This window comes from Panthera tigris, chromosome B3 (assembly GCF_018350195.1).
Source record: "Panthera tigris isolate Pti1 chromosome B3, P.tigris_Pti1_mat1.1, whole genome shotgun sequence".
Lineage (NCBI taxonomy): Eukaryota > Metazoa > Chordata > Mammalia > Carnivora > Felidae > Panthera > Panthera tigris.
In genome coordinates, this window is record NC_056665.1 from 109,503,971 (window position 1) to 109,521,003 (window position 17,033).

General features: G+C 41.3%; 1 protein-coding gene and 1 long non-coding RNA gene across 11 annotated transcripts in view; one reads left to right on the forward strand and one right to left on the reverse strand.

The window, feature by feature from the left end:
- The window catches only part of SGPP1 (sphingosine-1-phosphate phosphatase 1), a 35,174-nt gene extending 30,874 nt beyond the window's left edge, over nucleotides 1–4,300 (reverse strand). Inside the window, exon 1 of the mRNA XM_007095335.2 lies at nucleotides 3,431–4,300. Coding sequence (XP_007095397.2) covers nucleotides 3,431–4,129 — 699 coding nt within the window. The 5' untranslated portion in view covers nucleotides 4,130–4,300. The remainder of the gene's footprint in view (nucleotides 1–3,430) is intronic.
- A 165-nt stretch (nucleotides 4,301–4,465) lies between these two features.
- Nucleotides 4,466–17,033, forward strand: part of LOC107180860 — a 78,238-nt gene continuing 65,670 nt past the window's right edge. For all 10 annotated transcript variants that reach the window (XR_006218908.1, XR_006218905.1, XR_006218899.1 and 7 more), the window contains exons 1-3: nucleotides 4,466–4,787; nucleotides 5,447–5,616; nucleotides 8,765–8,874. This is a non-coding gene — a long non-coding RNA (uncharacterized LOC107180860). The remainder of the gene's footprint in view (nucleotides 4,788–5,446; nucleotides 5,617–8,764; nucleotides 8,875–17,033) is intronic.

Here is a 17,033-nt window from a genome sequence, read left to right on the forward strand (position 1 = left end):
TGATTTCTTATTTTTTCCCAATTCAGGCTACAAAAAAATTCCAACAAATAATATGAAAGCAGTAACTATTATCCTGGCTAATGGATTTCAACTTACTTAATACCTGGAAATGCCATACACTTTCTATCTTGCATCAGCATGAAAAAAAAATCTTCTAATATCAAATAACTGCTTGGAGTCATACTGTTCCGATCTCTCTTTTGATATAACAAACCTTAAAAAGATTCAAAGACTGGAATTGCAAAAAAGGTGAGACAACAATGTTGGAGAAATACAAAATATATTTTAAGGATCAAGAGTTAATTTTACTTATTAGGGGTTTAAGAAAATACTTTTTTTTTCCCTCAGAAATCTTTGGGAAACTTCAGTAAAATGCAATAGACCTCACTTAGCTAGCTAATGGATCAGAATCTCTGAGAGTAGGGATAGAAACCTGCACTTTCAACAAGCCCAAAGTAATTTTGTTGGTCTATGGTCATTTTAAGAATAAATGAGGATTAATGAAACAGAAGGGGTTAATTAAAAATAAAAAGGCTCTGTGTAGGGGCACTTGGTAGGTTCCGTGGGTTAAGCATCAGACTCCTGGTTTGGCTCATATCAGGATCTCAAGGTTTAATGAGTTCAAGTCCCACTTGGGGCTCTGCAATGGCAGCATGGAGCCTGCTTGGGATTCTCTCTCTCCCCAGCTCTCTCTGCTCCTCCCCCACTTGCACGGTCTCTGTCTCTCTCAAAATAAATAAACTTAAAAAAAATTTTTTTTAAACAGCCAAAAAATGGGGGGGGGGGGGAGGATACTCTTTATAGGAAGTCAATCTTGAGCAGATTTCAAAAGCTGATTTCACATTAATTGGCAGGGAGCAGTTATTCCACACCAAAAGGATGGTATGTGAGAGAACTGTTTCCAGAGATGTTTCAGCATCCCAGGCATATAGAAATAACCACACTTGTCCTGAATAAGCACTAGGGGCCCAGCAGATAGACAGGACTATCAACCCAAACTACTATTAATTAGAAAAACACCAGGCTTTCATTGCTGAATTCTTACCCCAGTTTCCAGTATCGTTTTTTCATTACACACTCCTGAAAATATAAGCCTCCAAACTACTACAATACTAACTGACAGAGAGTAGGACCAAAACAGCTTAAGCAAAGGAAGGTACTTTTGTTTTCAATTATAACAGGATTTTTTTAAAGAGTAAAAAAGTTGGGGCGCCTGGGTGGCTCAGTCAATTGAGCATCAGACATTGGCTCAAGTCATGATCTCACAGTTCATGTGTTTGAGCCCGGCGACGGGCTCTGTGCTGACAGCTCAGAGCCTGGAGCTTGCTTTGGATTCTGTGTCTCTCTTTCTCTCTGCCCCTCTCCCACTCACCTTTGTCTCTCTCTCTCAAAAGTAAACATAAAAAAAAGTAAAAAGTAAAAAAGCATTTTGTTTTTCATAGTAGGTTATTAAAAACATTTATAAACACAGAACTTCCATACAAGGGAGCCTTTCTTCTATAACCAAAAGATAAACAATTATTCGAATTTAGAAGTTTACTCAAATTTAAAGTAAAAAAATCTAAAATAAGAAATTTAATTTTACAAGATTAATTCTAATAGTTCAGTCTCCACATATGTAAAATACAGTTTGAGAGTAGGTGATTTTTAAAGTCGTGTCTAGCTAAATTTATAAAATTGTACGATATACGAATTCCTCAAACTTTGAATTAAACATACTAGGTTGTCCAAAACTATAATGTAAGCTTTTTCTAAGAATTCAAATAACCCTGAAATATTACAATACCAATATCTACAATTCATAAATCATCAGCAGTACAGTTTTCAGACTTTCTGTTAGCACGTGCTTTGAATAAGTGAGCAAAAAATAACCTTTTTTTTTTTACTTGGACTCTAATAGTAACACCATGCAACATAGCTACTCATTGAGGAATTATAAAAGACCCTACAGTTACAGTTTTTTCCTGAAAGTCTCGTGAAAATAAGACAAACATCATTAGCTAACCAGTAAATATGCCAAACATAAATCAATGACAATCTTAAATTCTAAAATATTTAGATCAAATAAAACATGATATTTATCTTTCATGCAAAATAGGCAGCACTATTTTACAATTTTGAGTATCACCTATGTCGCCTTTGGCTAAATAGGAAAAAATAATTGTCCATGGTACTCTTCTGTCGTAATTCTGTCATTCTTACTCTGCACATTACATATTTTGCATGATACTGTAAGAGAGATGTACTGCACAGAAGTGCCCATGGGGATAAGACATTATACTGCAATTAAATCTGGCATGAGTAAGCTTAACATAATGGGAGTTTTACACAGAATTGAGTATATCTCAATTTAAGATGATTTCGTGCTCTGATGGAAAAAAAAAATTTGAGGATGTCTAATTCTTTAGATTCTCCATGATTACTAAGTTTATTCTTAAATTAAGGGACTGGTCTACAGTAGGAACAAAGCTCCTTACAATTTTTAAAAGATGGATAAAACAAGATACCAGTCTAAGAATAAATGTTGCTTCTATAAAAAAGAGAATCAGTATTCAAACCTAAGTAACATGAAAGAGTGAAAAATGGGAGGCCAAAAGAAGGAAGCAAAATATAAGATATTTCCCATTAGAAACTCATCCCCGATTGTCAGGCTGTCCTTGCTGTCGTTACGTGTCATTTTTATAAACCCACTAGTCTGACCAAGAGCCCTGATTTTAAGAAAAACTGTAATAAAAGTATGCACTTTCAAAGCTAATGAAACAGTAATACTGTAATAGCTCAACAACTGATACTACAAATCAGTGATTTAGGAGATTAATTAAACTTTGTATCCAACAGCAAATTAGCAGCCACACCCCTAAAAAAGATAACTCAGGCTGCGTTCCATTCACTTCCATAAACAGTGGCCTTCGTTTAAAATTCATTTCTTCATAGCCTCGAACGACCATGTTTGTTTTGCAATTACACGACGGTTTTATAAACACTGTCTCAGTAAATAAAGCTCAAGACTTTACCCAGGCCTGGCAGAATTAGTCTGGGGCAAGGCATCATTATGGTGAAACTGGGTCTTGGTTAAGTGTAAGAACATCATACTTAATTACAATTATATCTGTGCATCACAAGAATTAAAACCATTTTAAAAACTCAACCAAAGCTCAATGATAATGTTACTCCACGAATAGCGTTTCCTTTGGGTTCTAAGAAAGGCACTGTTATTAGAATACAGTTTGACAGCTAAGTCTCTTAAGTTTTCCCGGATCATTTAATTTTTTAAAACCTAGAAAAGGCCTGTTTGCGGGGACTGTGAAATCCCGCGGAAAGAGAGGTTTGGGAGGGGAACGGCCAAATTAACATAACTGCGGGGAGTGAAGACAACTCTGGGTAGTTTAACTCTCCAAGGCTGAGCAGACGACAGACAAGGGACCCTTACCTGCCAGCGGCCGTAGGTGAGGAGGATCATGGAGATGGGGATGGCGGTGCCGGACATGGCATGGGTGGAGGGCATGCTGTACTCGGAGTTGTAGAAGACCTCCAACTTGACCACGGGCGGCGAGGCGGGCCGCGGCCAGCGGATGATGTCCTTGGTGCACTGGCCCAGGTACATGACCAGCACCCAGATGACCACGAGCCTCCGGCCCACCAGGGCGTCCAGGTTCCAGATCCAGAAGGGGAAGAACAGGATGTAAAAGAGTTCGTTGCCCAGCTCGGTGCCGAAGCAGAACAGGTAGTAGAGCGGCCAGTTGCTCACGTGGGCCAGCTCACCCTCCTCGCCCGTCAGCGAGTTGCGGCGCAGGGCCCCCACGCGCGGCGGCGAGGCCGGGCCCAGCTCGGTCGCCAGCCCGTTCCGCACGCCGTTGGGGGCGCCGCCGCCCCCGCCGGGCTTGGCGGGACACTGATTGCGGTCGTTCCCGGGCGGCTGGGGGCCTGCAGACGCCCCAGGCTGCGGCTCTCGGCGCCGGGCGTCTCCGGCTAGGGGCGCCTCCGCCTTCTCATCCTCCCTCGGATCGGTGGCGGGAGCGGCGGAGCGGCGAGGCAGCGCTTCCACCCCGCACAGCCGCTGGAAACGGGCCACTTTCTGCGGCTCCTGCAGACGGCGAGCCAGCTGGGCCAGGCGCTGCCTCAGCGACATGATAACGGGACCCTGGCGGCCCGCAGACGGGAGGACGTCGGCGGCGGGAAGGCGGACCGGACCCTGGCGCAGCCTGGAATCGTCCCCGCGCACCTGGCCAGCGGCAGCAGCGCCTAGCCGGACCCGCTCGGCTCTGCCCGGTGACGGCGCCACAGGCCGCAGCCGCCGCCGCCGCCGCCGCCGCCGCCGCGCGCCTCCGCCCCGCGCGCCCCTCCCAGGCCGCGCGCGCTCCGCCACCGCCCGCGGCCTCCACGCGCCGGCGCGCGCAGCGCCCAGCCCCGCCCCCCACTGCCGCGCCGGGAGGGCGCCTGGCCGCACGCGGCCGCCTCGAGCGCATCCGGCGGCGTGGGGGTGCTGAGGCTCAGCGGGGTGGCTGCGTTGAGGTTCGCCTTGACACCCGCCAGGCGTCGCGGCGCTGGGCCGGCGGACCTTGTCCGCCCCCTTCTCCAACTTCAGCCCTCGTTTCCCTCCGGCTGATGCTGCCGGCTTGCCTCTGACCACCGTTGGTTCGGAGAGGCCACGACCCTGGGGGCCGGCCTCCGAGGTGCGAGTGGCCAAGCACCCGGACATCCTGCTGGCACAGAATCAAGTGTTTAATGGTGAATGAAGGCGAAATAACCACCATAGGCCCGGAATCGTTCGACTCAAGTAATCACAAGTAATTACAGAGCTGTTTCTGACGGCTCGTGTCCTGAAAGCCACGTGCCAATTGACCAGTGGTGGCAAGATTAGATGTAGATCCCAGGACAATACTGCACCATTGATCAAATAAGAGATCACAGTTATCTTGACTTAAATGTAGTATTTTAATAAATTCTAATAGCTAGGTGGGGTTGCACAGAAGAAATTAATTGGTTCCTGGAGGCAGGCTGTAGATTTTTTGAGCTTGATGAGGCTGATTTAGAGTTTTAATTTCCATGTCAGGAAAGTTACAAACTTGACTTCTAGAAAATACAGTTTTTATTAGAAAGTCTCTGAACTTTTTTTTAATACTTATTTTTGAGAGAGAGAGAAAGAAGAACACAAATGGGGGAGGGGCAGAGAGAGAGGGAGATAACAGAATTTGAAGCAGGCTACTGGCTCTGAGCTGTCAGCACAGAGCCCCAGGTGGGGCTCCAACCCACCACCAATGAGATCATGACCTGAGCCAAAGTTGGACTAGCCACCCAGGTGCCCCAGAGATTCTCTGAACTCTTAATTCCAAGAAGCTACTTCAAGTAAGGTGGATGTCAATAATTAAAGAATTTGAACCTCTTCCAAGAAAGTTGGGAAATTTCCCCTACCTGTGTCTTTAGCAGTATTTCCTTCATTTCCTAGGGAAATTATTCTCTTCCTCCCACTTGACTTGCTACGCTATAGCCATAGGAAGATAAATAAATCATCATCTCTGTCTTAAAGTTGCTCACAGTATAAATGGAAAATGCTAAAATGGAGATAACATGCTCTGGAACGGAGAAGAAACAAGTTGACTAGGGACAACAAGCCAGGTAAATCCTCTTGAGCTGGGATCCTTTATTAAAGAGCGTGATGAGAGTAGGTGGAGAAACTCATCTTAGGAAAGACAGAAAATGAAGAAAGATGGGACAGGAATGTGCAAAGATGTATTTGATAAACAGTAGCTCATAGAATACACAGTAGGAGGAGTAAGTGGTTGGAATGGGGTTAGAAAGAGGGGATGGGACCAGACTGTAAAGACCTTGAATGCCAAGCTGGAGATTTTATTTGTAGGCAGTGGAGAGCCATGGAGGGCTTTTAACCTAGGGAGTGACACCATCAGAACTGCTTTAGAAAGATAACTGAGAAGGAAATCGAAGGTAAATTGCCAGAGGTCAGAGAGCAAAGGCTAGGTAAATAATTAGAAGATGATTGCAGTAGTCAGGTGAGAGGGAATGGGGGCAGGAACTTGGACTGTGGTTCTGGGAATCAGAAGGAAGAGATTTGGAAAGGATTTTGGAACTAGGAAAAAGTTAAAGCATTTCATTTGAATTCATAGGTCTGCAGGCAAATAATTGTCCGTCCTTGATTAGAACACATTGTGTCTAATATTGAGGCATTTATAATCTAGTGAGGGAGACAAAACATGCGAGTATATTCAAAGACATAAAGCCAGACATACCAAACGGATCAAAGAAATCAGACACAAGCAATCACTTCATGGAGTAAGCAGAGAGGTGGCATTAGGTTATCTATGAATGGTCCTGTGAAATGGATGATTAGCTGGCATTTGAAAACAAGGAGCAACTTGTACAAAGGTGGGAGGAGCCTGGTTTCTGTCAAAATCATTTGTTTATAAAGGCTGAATGTTTTTTGAGAGAGTGAGAGAGAGAGAGAGAGAGTGAGAGAGCAGGTACGAGCAGGGGAGAAGGACAGAAGGAGAGAATCTCAAGCACGCTCCAAGCTCAGCATGGATCCCACAACCCTGGGATCACAACCTGAGTGAGCCAAAATCAAGAGACGCTCAACTGACTGAGCCACTCAGGTGCCCCTTGTTCAGATAAAGAATTATTCGGATTCATTCAAGGAATTTCCAATTCTGGGGGCTAATTAGTCTAAAGAGAGCAGAGAAAGAGGAAAACATATAAAACAAAGTAGGAGGTGATATTTATATCCTACGGCTAAAATATGACTTCATCACTGGCATATTTTGTCAGAATGTAATATCCTCTTTAAAAGAGAATAAAGAGGGGCACCTGGGTGGCTCAGTTGGCTAAGCGTCCGCCTTCAGCTCAGGTCATGATCTCATGGCTCGTGAGTTCGAGTCCGCATTGGACTCTGTGCTGACAGCTCAGAGCCTAGAGCCTGCCTTGGGTTCTGTGTCTGCCTCTCTCTCTGCCCCACCCCCCCTCCCTACCCTGCTTGCATTCTGTGTGTGTGTGTGTGTGTGTGTGTGTGTGTGTCTTTCTCTCTCTAAAAATAAGCATTAAAAAAAATTTTTTTAAGACAATACAGAGACAAAGATGATGGGGAGGTGGGAATTGGGCCTCTGACTGCACTGAAGAGGAAAAGAATGCAAGTCAAAAGACAAAACTTGAAAAGGCTGACAGTGTCCTGCTGCTGCTGTAAATCTGTTAATGATAAGGACAAGGCCAAAAGCACCAAAGCACCATGATGAAAAGAATAGTTCTGGTGGATTCTGTTTACACTCACTCTGATACTTTTCATCTTGAAACTTAACAGAAATTGAACCATATCAAAAGATTCAAATATAAACTTTCTGTGGCAAGCATTTTTTATAACAAAGCATAAACATTTTTTAAAAAGAAAAACATTGCTACCAAGTAATGACATGATTATCTGGGTGTAATTCAGTGTCTTCCCTGCAAAGCCAAATATCTTAGTTTATGTTGCATAATTAACATGTTAAATTTTGTTAGATCCTTCTCTGTACTTGAGTTTAACTTTATGTAATATTGAAATCTTTTTTGTGATACATGAACTATACAAAGGTAAAATATTGCTGTCATTTCTTTCATAAAGGTAGTAGGGAAACACAATATATAGGCTTAGCCTTGGTCATTTTGCCTTCCACAACTAATTTAAATAAAGTTGTATTTTGTCATATTGGGTTGAGATAAATCATTGATTGAACTAATTTTACAATGAAGTCAAAGAATTTTACCTTTAGAAATACGTCTTCTAAGTAATATATATTTAAAACTGTTATACCATATTGTATATTTGAAAGTTACTGAGATAATAGATCTTAAAATCTCATCATAAGAAAAAAAATTGTAACTATGTGAGTTGATGGATGTTAACTAAAATTGTGGCTATCATTTTGTAATATATACATAAATCATTATGTTATACACCTTAAACTGATACAGACTTCTACGTCAATTATACAATGAAACTAGGAGGGAAAAAACTACATTACTTAATAAGAAAATGATAATACTTATTTTAAACTGAATATTTATTATAATTTTTTTGAGCCTGGAATATAACTTAATTTCTTATTCATTAAACTACAAAATTTATATATTGCAAGTTATTTAGCCTAAATTATTACTATTAACTATCACTAGAATAGTCTTGACATGTAGATGTCAGTACATAGTGCATTATGGGCATCAATAAATGGTGAATATGAATTTGTTATTTTTGAAATATTAAACCTATGTTTTTTTAATTCTTTGCATAAATACCTACTGATTTTATCCTGCATCTTTGATTAGTTTTATTTTCTAAAAAATAGGATTTCCTCTGAATTCTTGAAAAGATGCCTAGCATAGCACAAATATAAATAAAATGTGATAAACATAAAATTTGTAATTAACAGATAAGGAATTTTCTATGCTTTGTGTTTTCTATGCCCTAACATTTCAAATCACTTTTCCCAGAGTAAGATTCGAAGGAAGAAAACCTTACAGAAAATGATCTGAGAGTATTTTAGGCAAAAAAAATATATGGCCTCTCACCCACTTTAATTCTAATCCATGCTGGCTGAGATGACCATGGAATTCTTTCCTTACCATATAGACCATTTATACTCAGTTTTATTTTACCCCAAATTTATAGTACTTTTTTTAAAACCATTTTTTTCTTCCTAAGAATTTCCCCCTTTGTTAATGTCTCTATCCAGTTCCAGTTTTCTTATTATTAAAATCTGGCTCTTGGCTTTTTCTTTTCTAGAAATGATTGGTAATACACGTGTATACCCAACTCAGAAGATTTTTTTTTTTTTTAATTCAAGACTTGAAACCTCCAACCACATCTGCCCATTCATCATTCCAGACATTTTGGTAGGTGTTGATTTGCCCCTAATATTTCTATGTTTGTAATATACTAAATGCTCCATTAATCAAAATGGTTAATTTAATTTTCTGAAGAACATAAATTGTTTTTATAAACTAGCCATTGGTGAAAGTATTTATAAAATGTGTTTGGTATATTTTCTTTTGGTTTTTCCTTTTTTTTTCTTTTTTTTTTTTTTTTTTAATTGTGGTATATTTGACAACATTATGTTAGCTTCAGATGTACCACTTGGTAATTCAACATTTGTATACATTGCAAAATAATCACCAAAATAAGTCTCTTTACCAGCTATTACCATACAAAGTTAATGCAGTATTATTGACTATATTCCCCATGCTGTACATTATATCCCCATGACTTTTTTATTTTAGTCCTGAAAGTTTGTACCTCTTGATCCCTGTCACCCATATCTCCCCCCAGCAATCTCCTTTCTTCTCTGGCACCCACCAGTCTGGTTTCTATATCTAGGAGTCTAGGCTTTGTGTTGTTTTGTTTTTTAGGTTCCACATACAAGTAAGATCGTGTAGTATTTGCCCTTCTCTGTCTGACCTATTTCCTTTGCAGAGTACCCTCAAGGTCCATCCATATTGTTGCAAATGGCATGATTTCATTCTTTTTAACAGCTGAGTAGTATTCCATTATATTTATATGCCACATCTTTATACATTCATCCATCAATGCACACTTAGGTTGTTTCTGTATCTTAGTTGCTATAAATTAATGCTGCAACAAACATAAGGGTACATATATCTTTTCAATTTAGTGTTTTCTTTTTCTTCAGACAGAAAACCCAGCGTGGAATTTCTTCATCATATGGCAGGCCTATTTCTAATTTTTTTAGGAATCTTCATACTGTTTTCCATAGTGGGTGCACAAATTTACATTCCCATCAACAGTCTACAAGAGTTTCTTTTTCTCTACATCCTCACCTAAATCTTTTATTTCTTGTCTTTTTTGTAATATCTATTCTGACAGATGTGTGATGATATTTCATTTATTTACCTGATGATTGGTAATATTGAGCATCTTTTCATGTGCCTATTGGCCTTCTATATGTCTTCTTTGGAAAAAAAATGTGTATTCAGATCTTCTGCCCATTAAAAAAATTTTTTGTTATGAATTGTCTGAATTTTTAAGTATGTTTTGGATATTAACCCCTTATCAGGTATATGATTTGAAAATATCTTCTCCCATTTGATAGGTTTACTTTTTCTTTTGCTGATGGTTTCCTTCGCTATGCGGAAACTTTTCAGTTTGGTGTAGTCCAACTTGTTTATTTTTGCTTTTGGAGCCAGTTCCAAAAAAAAAAAAAAAATTACTAATACTGATGTCAAGGAGCCTACTGCCTGTTTTCTTCTGGGAGTTTTATGGTTTCATGTCTTAACATTCAAATCTTTAATCCATATTGAGTTAATTTTTATAAACGGTACAAGATAGTGGTCCAGTTTCATTCTTTTACATGTAGCCGTCCAGTCTGCACAACATTTATTAAAGAGTCTATCCTTTCTCTTTTGTATGTTCTTTCCTCCTCTATCATAAATTAATTGGCCATATATGTGTGGGTTTATTTCTGAGCTCTCTTTCCTAATGCATTGATCTATGTGTCTGCTTTCATGCCAATACCATACTATTTTGATTGCTATAGCGTTGTAGTATCATTTGAAATCAGGGAGTGGGATACCTCTGACTTTGTTCTTTCTCAAGATTATTTTGGCTATTCAGGATCTTTTGTGATTCTGTATAAATTTTAGGATTGTTTGTTTCTAGTCCTGTAAAAACTGCCATTGGAATTTTGATGAGGTTTGCATTGAATCTGTAGATTCCTTTGGGTAGTATGGACATTTAACAATATTTATACTTCAAATCCATGTGCATGGAATAGCTTCCCATTTATTTGTAACTTCTTGAATTTCTTTCAAGTCATATTTTTCAGTGTACAGGTCTTTTACTCCTTGGTTAAATTTATTACTAGGTATTTTATTCTTTCTGATGCAGTTGTAAATGGGATTGTTTTCTTGATTTCTCTCTCTCTTTTTTAAATGTTTATTTTTGAGAGAGAGTGCAAGCAGGAGAGGGGCAGAGAAAGAGGGAGACAGAGGATCTAAGTGAGCTCTGTGACAACAGCAAAGAGCCTGATGTGGGGCTCGAACTCACAAACCGTGAGATCTTAATCTGAGCCGAAGTCACTTAACTGACTGAGCCACTCAGGTGCCTCTCTGTCTCTTTTTTTAAATGTTTATTTATTTTTGAGAGAGAGAGAGAGAGAGAGATAAAAGAGCACAAGCAGGGGAGGGGCAGAGAGAGAGGGACAGAGGATCCAAAGCAGGCTCCTCACTGATAGCAGAGAGCCTGATGCAGGGCTCAAACCCCTGAGTTGTTAGATCATGACCTGAGCCGAAGTCAGATGCTTAACCAACTGAGCCGCCCAGGCACGCCTTGATTTCTCTTTCTGATAGTCCATTATTAGTGTATAGAAATGCAAGAGATTTTTGTATATTAATTTTCTATCCTGCAACCTCACTGAAGTCATTAATTATTCCTAGCGGTTTTTTGGTAGTGTCTTTAGGGTTTTCTATATATAGTATTATGTCATCTGCAAATAGTGACAGTTTTACTTCTTCCTTTTTGTATGCCTTTTATTTCTTTTCTTGCCTAATTGCTGTGGGTAGGGCTGCAAATACTATGTTGAATAAGATTGGGGAGAGGGGCACCTGACTGGCTCTATCAGAAGAGCATGTGACTCTTGATCTCGGGATTGTGAGTCTGAGCTCCAATTGGGTGTAGAGATTACTTAAAAATTAAAAAGTGGAGAGGGGCACCTGGGTGGCTCAGTCAGTTGAGCCTCTGACTTTGGCTCAGTTCATGATCTCATGGTTTGTGAGTTTGAGCCCTGTGTCAGGCTTTGTGCTGACAGCTCAGAGCCTGGAGCCTGCTTTGGATTCTGTGTCTCCCTCTCTGTGTGCCCCTCCCCCGCTCACGTTCTGTCTCTCTCTCTCAAAAGTAAATAAACATTAAAAACATTTTTTTAATTAAAAAGTGGGGAGAGTGGGCATTCTTGTTTTATTTCTCATCTTAAAGGAGAAAGCTTTCACTTTTTTACCATTAAGTGTAATATTACCTATGTATTTGTCATATATGGTCTTTATTAGGTCAAGTATACTGATTTTGTTGAGTTTTTTGATTCATAAATGAAGGCTGAATTTTGTCAAATGCTTTCTCAACATTTATTGAGATGATTATATGATTTTAATCTTTCATTTATTCTTATTTCTTATCTTTTTAAATGTTTATTTGGGCCACCTGGGTGGCTCAGTGGGTTGAATGTTCAACTTCAACTGAGGTCATGATCTCACAGTTCATGATTTCGATGCTGTCAGAGCAGAGCCTGCTTCAGATCCTCTGTCCATCTATCTCTCTGCCCCTCTCCTGCTCATACTCACTCTCTCAAAAATAAATAAAACATTTTTTAAAAAACACTCTAAATATTTATTTATTTTGAGAGAGAGAGAGAGAGAGAGAGTGTGAGCCAGAGAGGGGCAGAGAGAGAGAATCCCAAGTAGACTCCATGAGAATCCCAAACCCAACATGAGGCTCGATCCCACGACTGTGAGATCACGACCTGTGCCAGAATCAAGAGTTGGATGCTGAGGAGAGAGAGGAAGATGGCGGCATAGGAGGACGCTGGGCTCACCGTGCGTCCTACTGATCACTTAGATTCCACCTACAACTGCCTAAATAACCCAGAAAACCGCCAGAGGATTAGCAGAACGGAGTCTCCGGAGCCAACGCAGACGAGAGGCCCACGGAAGAGGGTAGGAAGGACGGCGAGGTGGTGCGCGCTCCACGGACTGGCGGGAGGGAGCCGGGGCAGAGGGGCGGCCCGCCGGCCAAGCAGAGCCCCCGAGTCTGGCTTGCAAAAGCAGAGGGGCCAGACGGAGTGTGTTCCAACAGCAAGCGAGACTTAGCATCTGGGAGGTCATAAGTTAACAGCTCTGCTCAGAAAGCGGGAAGGCTGGAAGACAAAGGGAGGGAGAGTTGCTGAGCCCTGGAACGACAGAGCTCAGTTTGGCGGGGAACAAAGGTGCTCGCCAGCGCCGTCTCCCTCACCCATCCCCCAGCCAAAATCCCAAAGGGAACCAGTTCCTGCCAGGGAACTTGCTCCGCGCAAACACCCAAAGCTGTGCTTCTGCAGAGCCACCCCTCAGGCAGCGGGTCTGACTCCTCCCGCTGCCACAGGGCCCCTCCTGAAGTGGATCACCTAAGGAGAAGCGAGCTAAGCCTGCCCCTCCTGTCCCCGTGCACCTTACCTACCCACCCCAGCCAATACGCCAGATCCCCAGCACCACAAGCCTGGCAGTGTGCAAGTAGCCCAGACGGGACACGCCACCCCACAGTGAATCCCGCCCCTAGGAGAGGGGAAGAGAAGGCACACACCAGTCTGACTGTGGCCCCAGCGGTGGGCTGGGGGCAGACATCAGGTCTGATTGCGGCCCGCCCACCAACGCAAGTTATACACCACAGCACAGGGGAAGTGCTCTGCGGGTCCGCACCACTCCAGGGACTATCCAAAATGACCAAACGGAAGAATTCCCCTCAAAAGAATCTCCAGGAAATAACAACAGCCAATGAACTGATCAAAAAGGATGTAAATGATATAACAGAAAGTGAATTTAGAATAATAGTCATAAAATTAATCGCTGGGCTTGAAAACAGTATAGAGGACAGCAGAGAATCTCTTGCTACAGAGATCAAGGGACTAAGGAACCATCAGGAGGAGCTGAAAACTGCTTTAAACGAGATGCAAAATAAAATGGAAACGACCACGGCTCGGACTGAAGAGGCAGAGGAGAGAATAGGTGAACTAGAAGATAAAATTATGGAAAAAGAGGAAGCTGAGAAAAAGAGAGATAAAAAAAATCCAGGAGTATAAGGGGAAAATTAGAGAACTAAGTGATAGACTAAAAAGAAATAATATACGCATAATTGGTATCCCAGAGGAGGAAGAGAGAGGGAAAGGTGCTGAAGGTGTACTTGAAGAAATAATAGCTGAGAACTTCCCTGAACTGGGGAAGGAAAAAGGCATTGAAATCCAAGAGGCACAAAGAACTCCCTTCAGACGTAACTTGAATCGATCTTCTGCATGACATATCATAGTCAAACTGGCAAAATACAAGGATAAAGAGAAAATTCTGAAAGCAGCAAGGGATAAACATGCCCTAACTTATTTTTTTTTTAATTTTTTTTTTCAACTTTTTAAATTTATTTTTGGGACAGAGAGAGACAGAGCATGAACGGGGGAGGGGCAGAGAGAGAGGGAGACACAGAATCGGAAACAGGCTTCAGGCTCTGAGCCATCAGCCCAGAGCCCGACGCGGGGCTTGAACTCACGGACCGCGAGCTCGTGACCTGGCTGAAGTCGGACGCTTAACCGACTGCGCCACCCAGGTGCCCCAATGCCCTAACTTATAAAGGGAGACCTATAAGACTCGTGACTGATCTCTCTTTTGAAACTTGGCAGGCCAGAAAGGATTGGCACAAGATCTTCAATGTATTGAAGAGAAAAAATATACAGCCGAGAATCCTTTATCCAGCAAGTCTGTCATTTAGAATAGAAGGAGAGATAAAGGTCTTCCCAAACAAACAAAAACTGAAGGAATTTGTCACCACTAAACCAGCCCTACAAGAGATCCTAAGGGGGATCCTGTGAGACAAAGTACCAGAGACATCGCTACAAGCATAAAACATACAGACATCACAATGACTCTAAACTAGACCACTGGTCTAGTTGAAACTAGACCACTTTCTCACATCGTTCACAAAAATAAACTCAAAATGGATAAAGGACCTGAATGTGAGACAGGAAACCATCAAAACCCTAGAGGAGAAAGCAGGAAAAGACCTCTCTGACCTCAGCCATAGCAATCTCTTACTCGACACATCCCCAAAAGCAAGGGAATTAAAAGCAAAAATGAATTACTGGGACCTTATGAAGATAAAAAGCTTCTGCACAGCAAAGGAAACAACCAACAAAACTAAAAGGCAACCAACGGAATGGGAAAAGATATTTGCAAATGACCTATCGGACAAAGGGCTAGTATCCAAAATCTAGAAAGAGCTCACCAAACTCCACACCCAAAAAACAAATAACTCAGTGAAGAAATGGGCAGAAAACATGAATAGACACTTCTCTAAAGAAGACATCCGGATGGCCAACAGGCACATGAAAAGATGCTCAACGTCGCTCCTCATCAGGGAAATACAAATCAAAACCACACTCAGATATCACCTCACGCCAGTCAGAGTGGCCAACATGAACAAATCAGGAGACTATAGATGCTGGAGAGGATGTGGAGAAACGGGAACCCTCTTGCACTGTTGGTGGGAATGCAAATTGGTGCAGCCACTCTGGAAAACAGTGTTGGAGGTTCCTCAGAAAATTAAAAATAGACCTACCCTATGACCCAGCAATAGCACCGCTAGGAATTTACCCAAGGGATACAGGAGTACTGATGCATAGGGGCACTTGTACCCCAATGTTTATAGCAGCACTCTCAACAATAGCCAAATTATGGAAAGAGCCTAAATGTCCATCAACTGATGAATGGATAAAGAAATTGTGGTTTATATACACAATGGAGTACTACATGGCAATGAGAAAGAATGAAATATGGCCCTTTGTAGCAACGTGGATGGAACTGGAGAGTGTGATGCTAAGTGAAATAAGCCATACAGAGAAAGACAGATACCATATGTTTTCACTCTTATGTGGATCCTGAGAAACTTAACAGTAACCCGTGGGGGAGGGGAAGGAAAAAAAAAAAAGAGGTTAGAGTGGGAGAGAGCCAAAGCATAAGAGACTGTTAAAAACTGAGAACAAACTGAGGGTTGATGGGGGGTGGGAGGGAGGGGAGGGTGGGTGATGGGTATTGAGGAGGGCACCTTTTGGGATGAGCACTGGGTGTTGTATGGAAACCAATTTGACAATAAATTTCATATATTGAAAAAAAATAAAATGAAAAAAAATAAAATAAAATATAAACAAACAAACAAACAAACAAACAAACAAACTTGGCAGGCCAGAAAGGCATGGCAGGAGATCTTCAATGTGAGGAATGGAAAAAATATGCAGCCGAGAATCCTTTATCCTGCAAGTCTGTCATTTAGCATAGAAGGAGAGATAAAGGTCTTCCCAAACAAACAAAAACTGAAGGAATTCGTCACCACTAAACCAGCCCTACAAGAGATCCTAAGGGGAATCCTGTGAGACAAAGTACCAGAGACATCGCTACAAGCATAAAACATACAGACATCACAATGACTCTAAACCTGTATCTTTCTATAATAACACTGAATGTAAATGGACTAAATGCACCAACCGAAAGACATAGGGTATCAGAATGGTTAAAAAAACAAGACCCATCTATTTGCTGTCTACAAGAGACTCATTTTAGACCTGAGGACACTTTTAGATTGAGAGTGAGGGGATGGAGAACTATTTATCATGCTCCTGGAAGCCAAAAGAAAGCTGGAGTAGCCATACTTATATCAGACAAACTAGACTTTAAATTAAAGGCTGTAACAAGAGATGAAGAAGGGCATTATATAATAATTACAGGGTCTATCCATCAGGAAGAGCTAACAGTTATAAATGTCTATGCGCTGAATACAGGAGCCCCCAAATATATAAAACAATTACTCATAAACATAAGCAACCTTATTGATAACAGTTGGATGCTAAACCAACTGAACTACCCATGTGCCCCAAAAGCTGATGTTTTCTTGTTGATTTCCTATCTATATAATTTATCCATTGATGTAAGTGGAGTGTGAAGGTCCTCTATTATTACTGTGTTGTCGTCAATTTCTCCCTTTTTGGTCCATTAATATTTGCTTTATATATTTTAGTGCTCCTATATTGGCTGCATATGTACTTATAAATGTTATATCTTTTTGCTAGATTGACCCTTTTATCATTATATAGTGTCCCTCCTTATCTTTTATTACAATCTTTGCTTTAAAGTCTATTTTGTCTGGGGGCACCTGGCTGGCTCAGTCAGTGGAGCATGTGACGCTTGATCTCAGGGTCATGAGTTCAAGCCCCATGTTGGGCGTGGAGCCTACTTTAAAAATAAATAAATAAATAAAG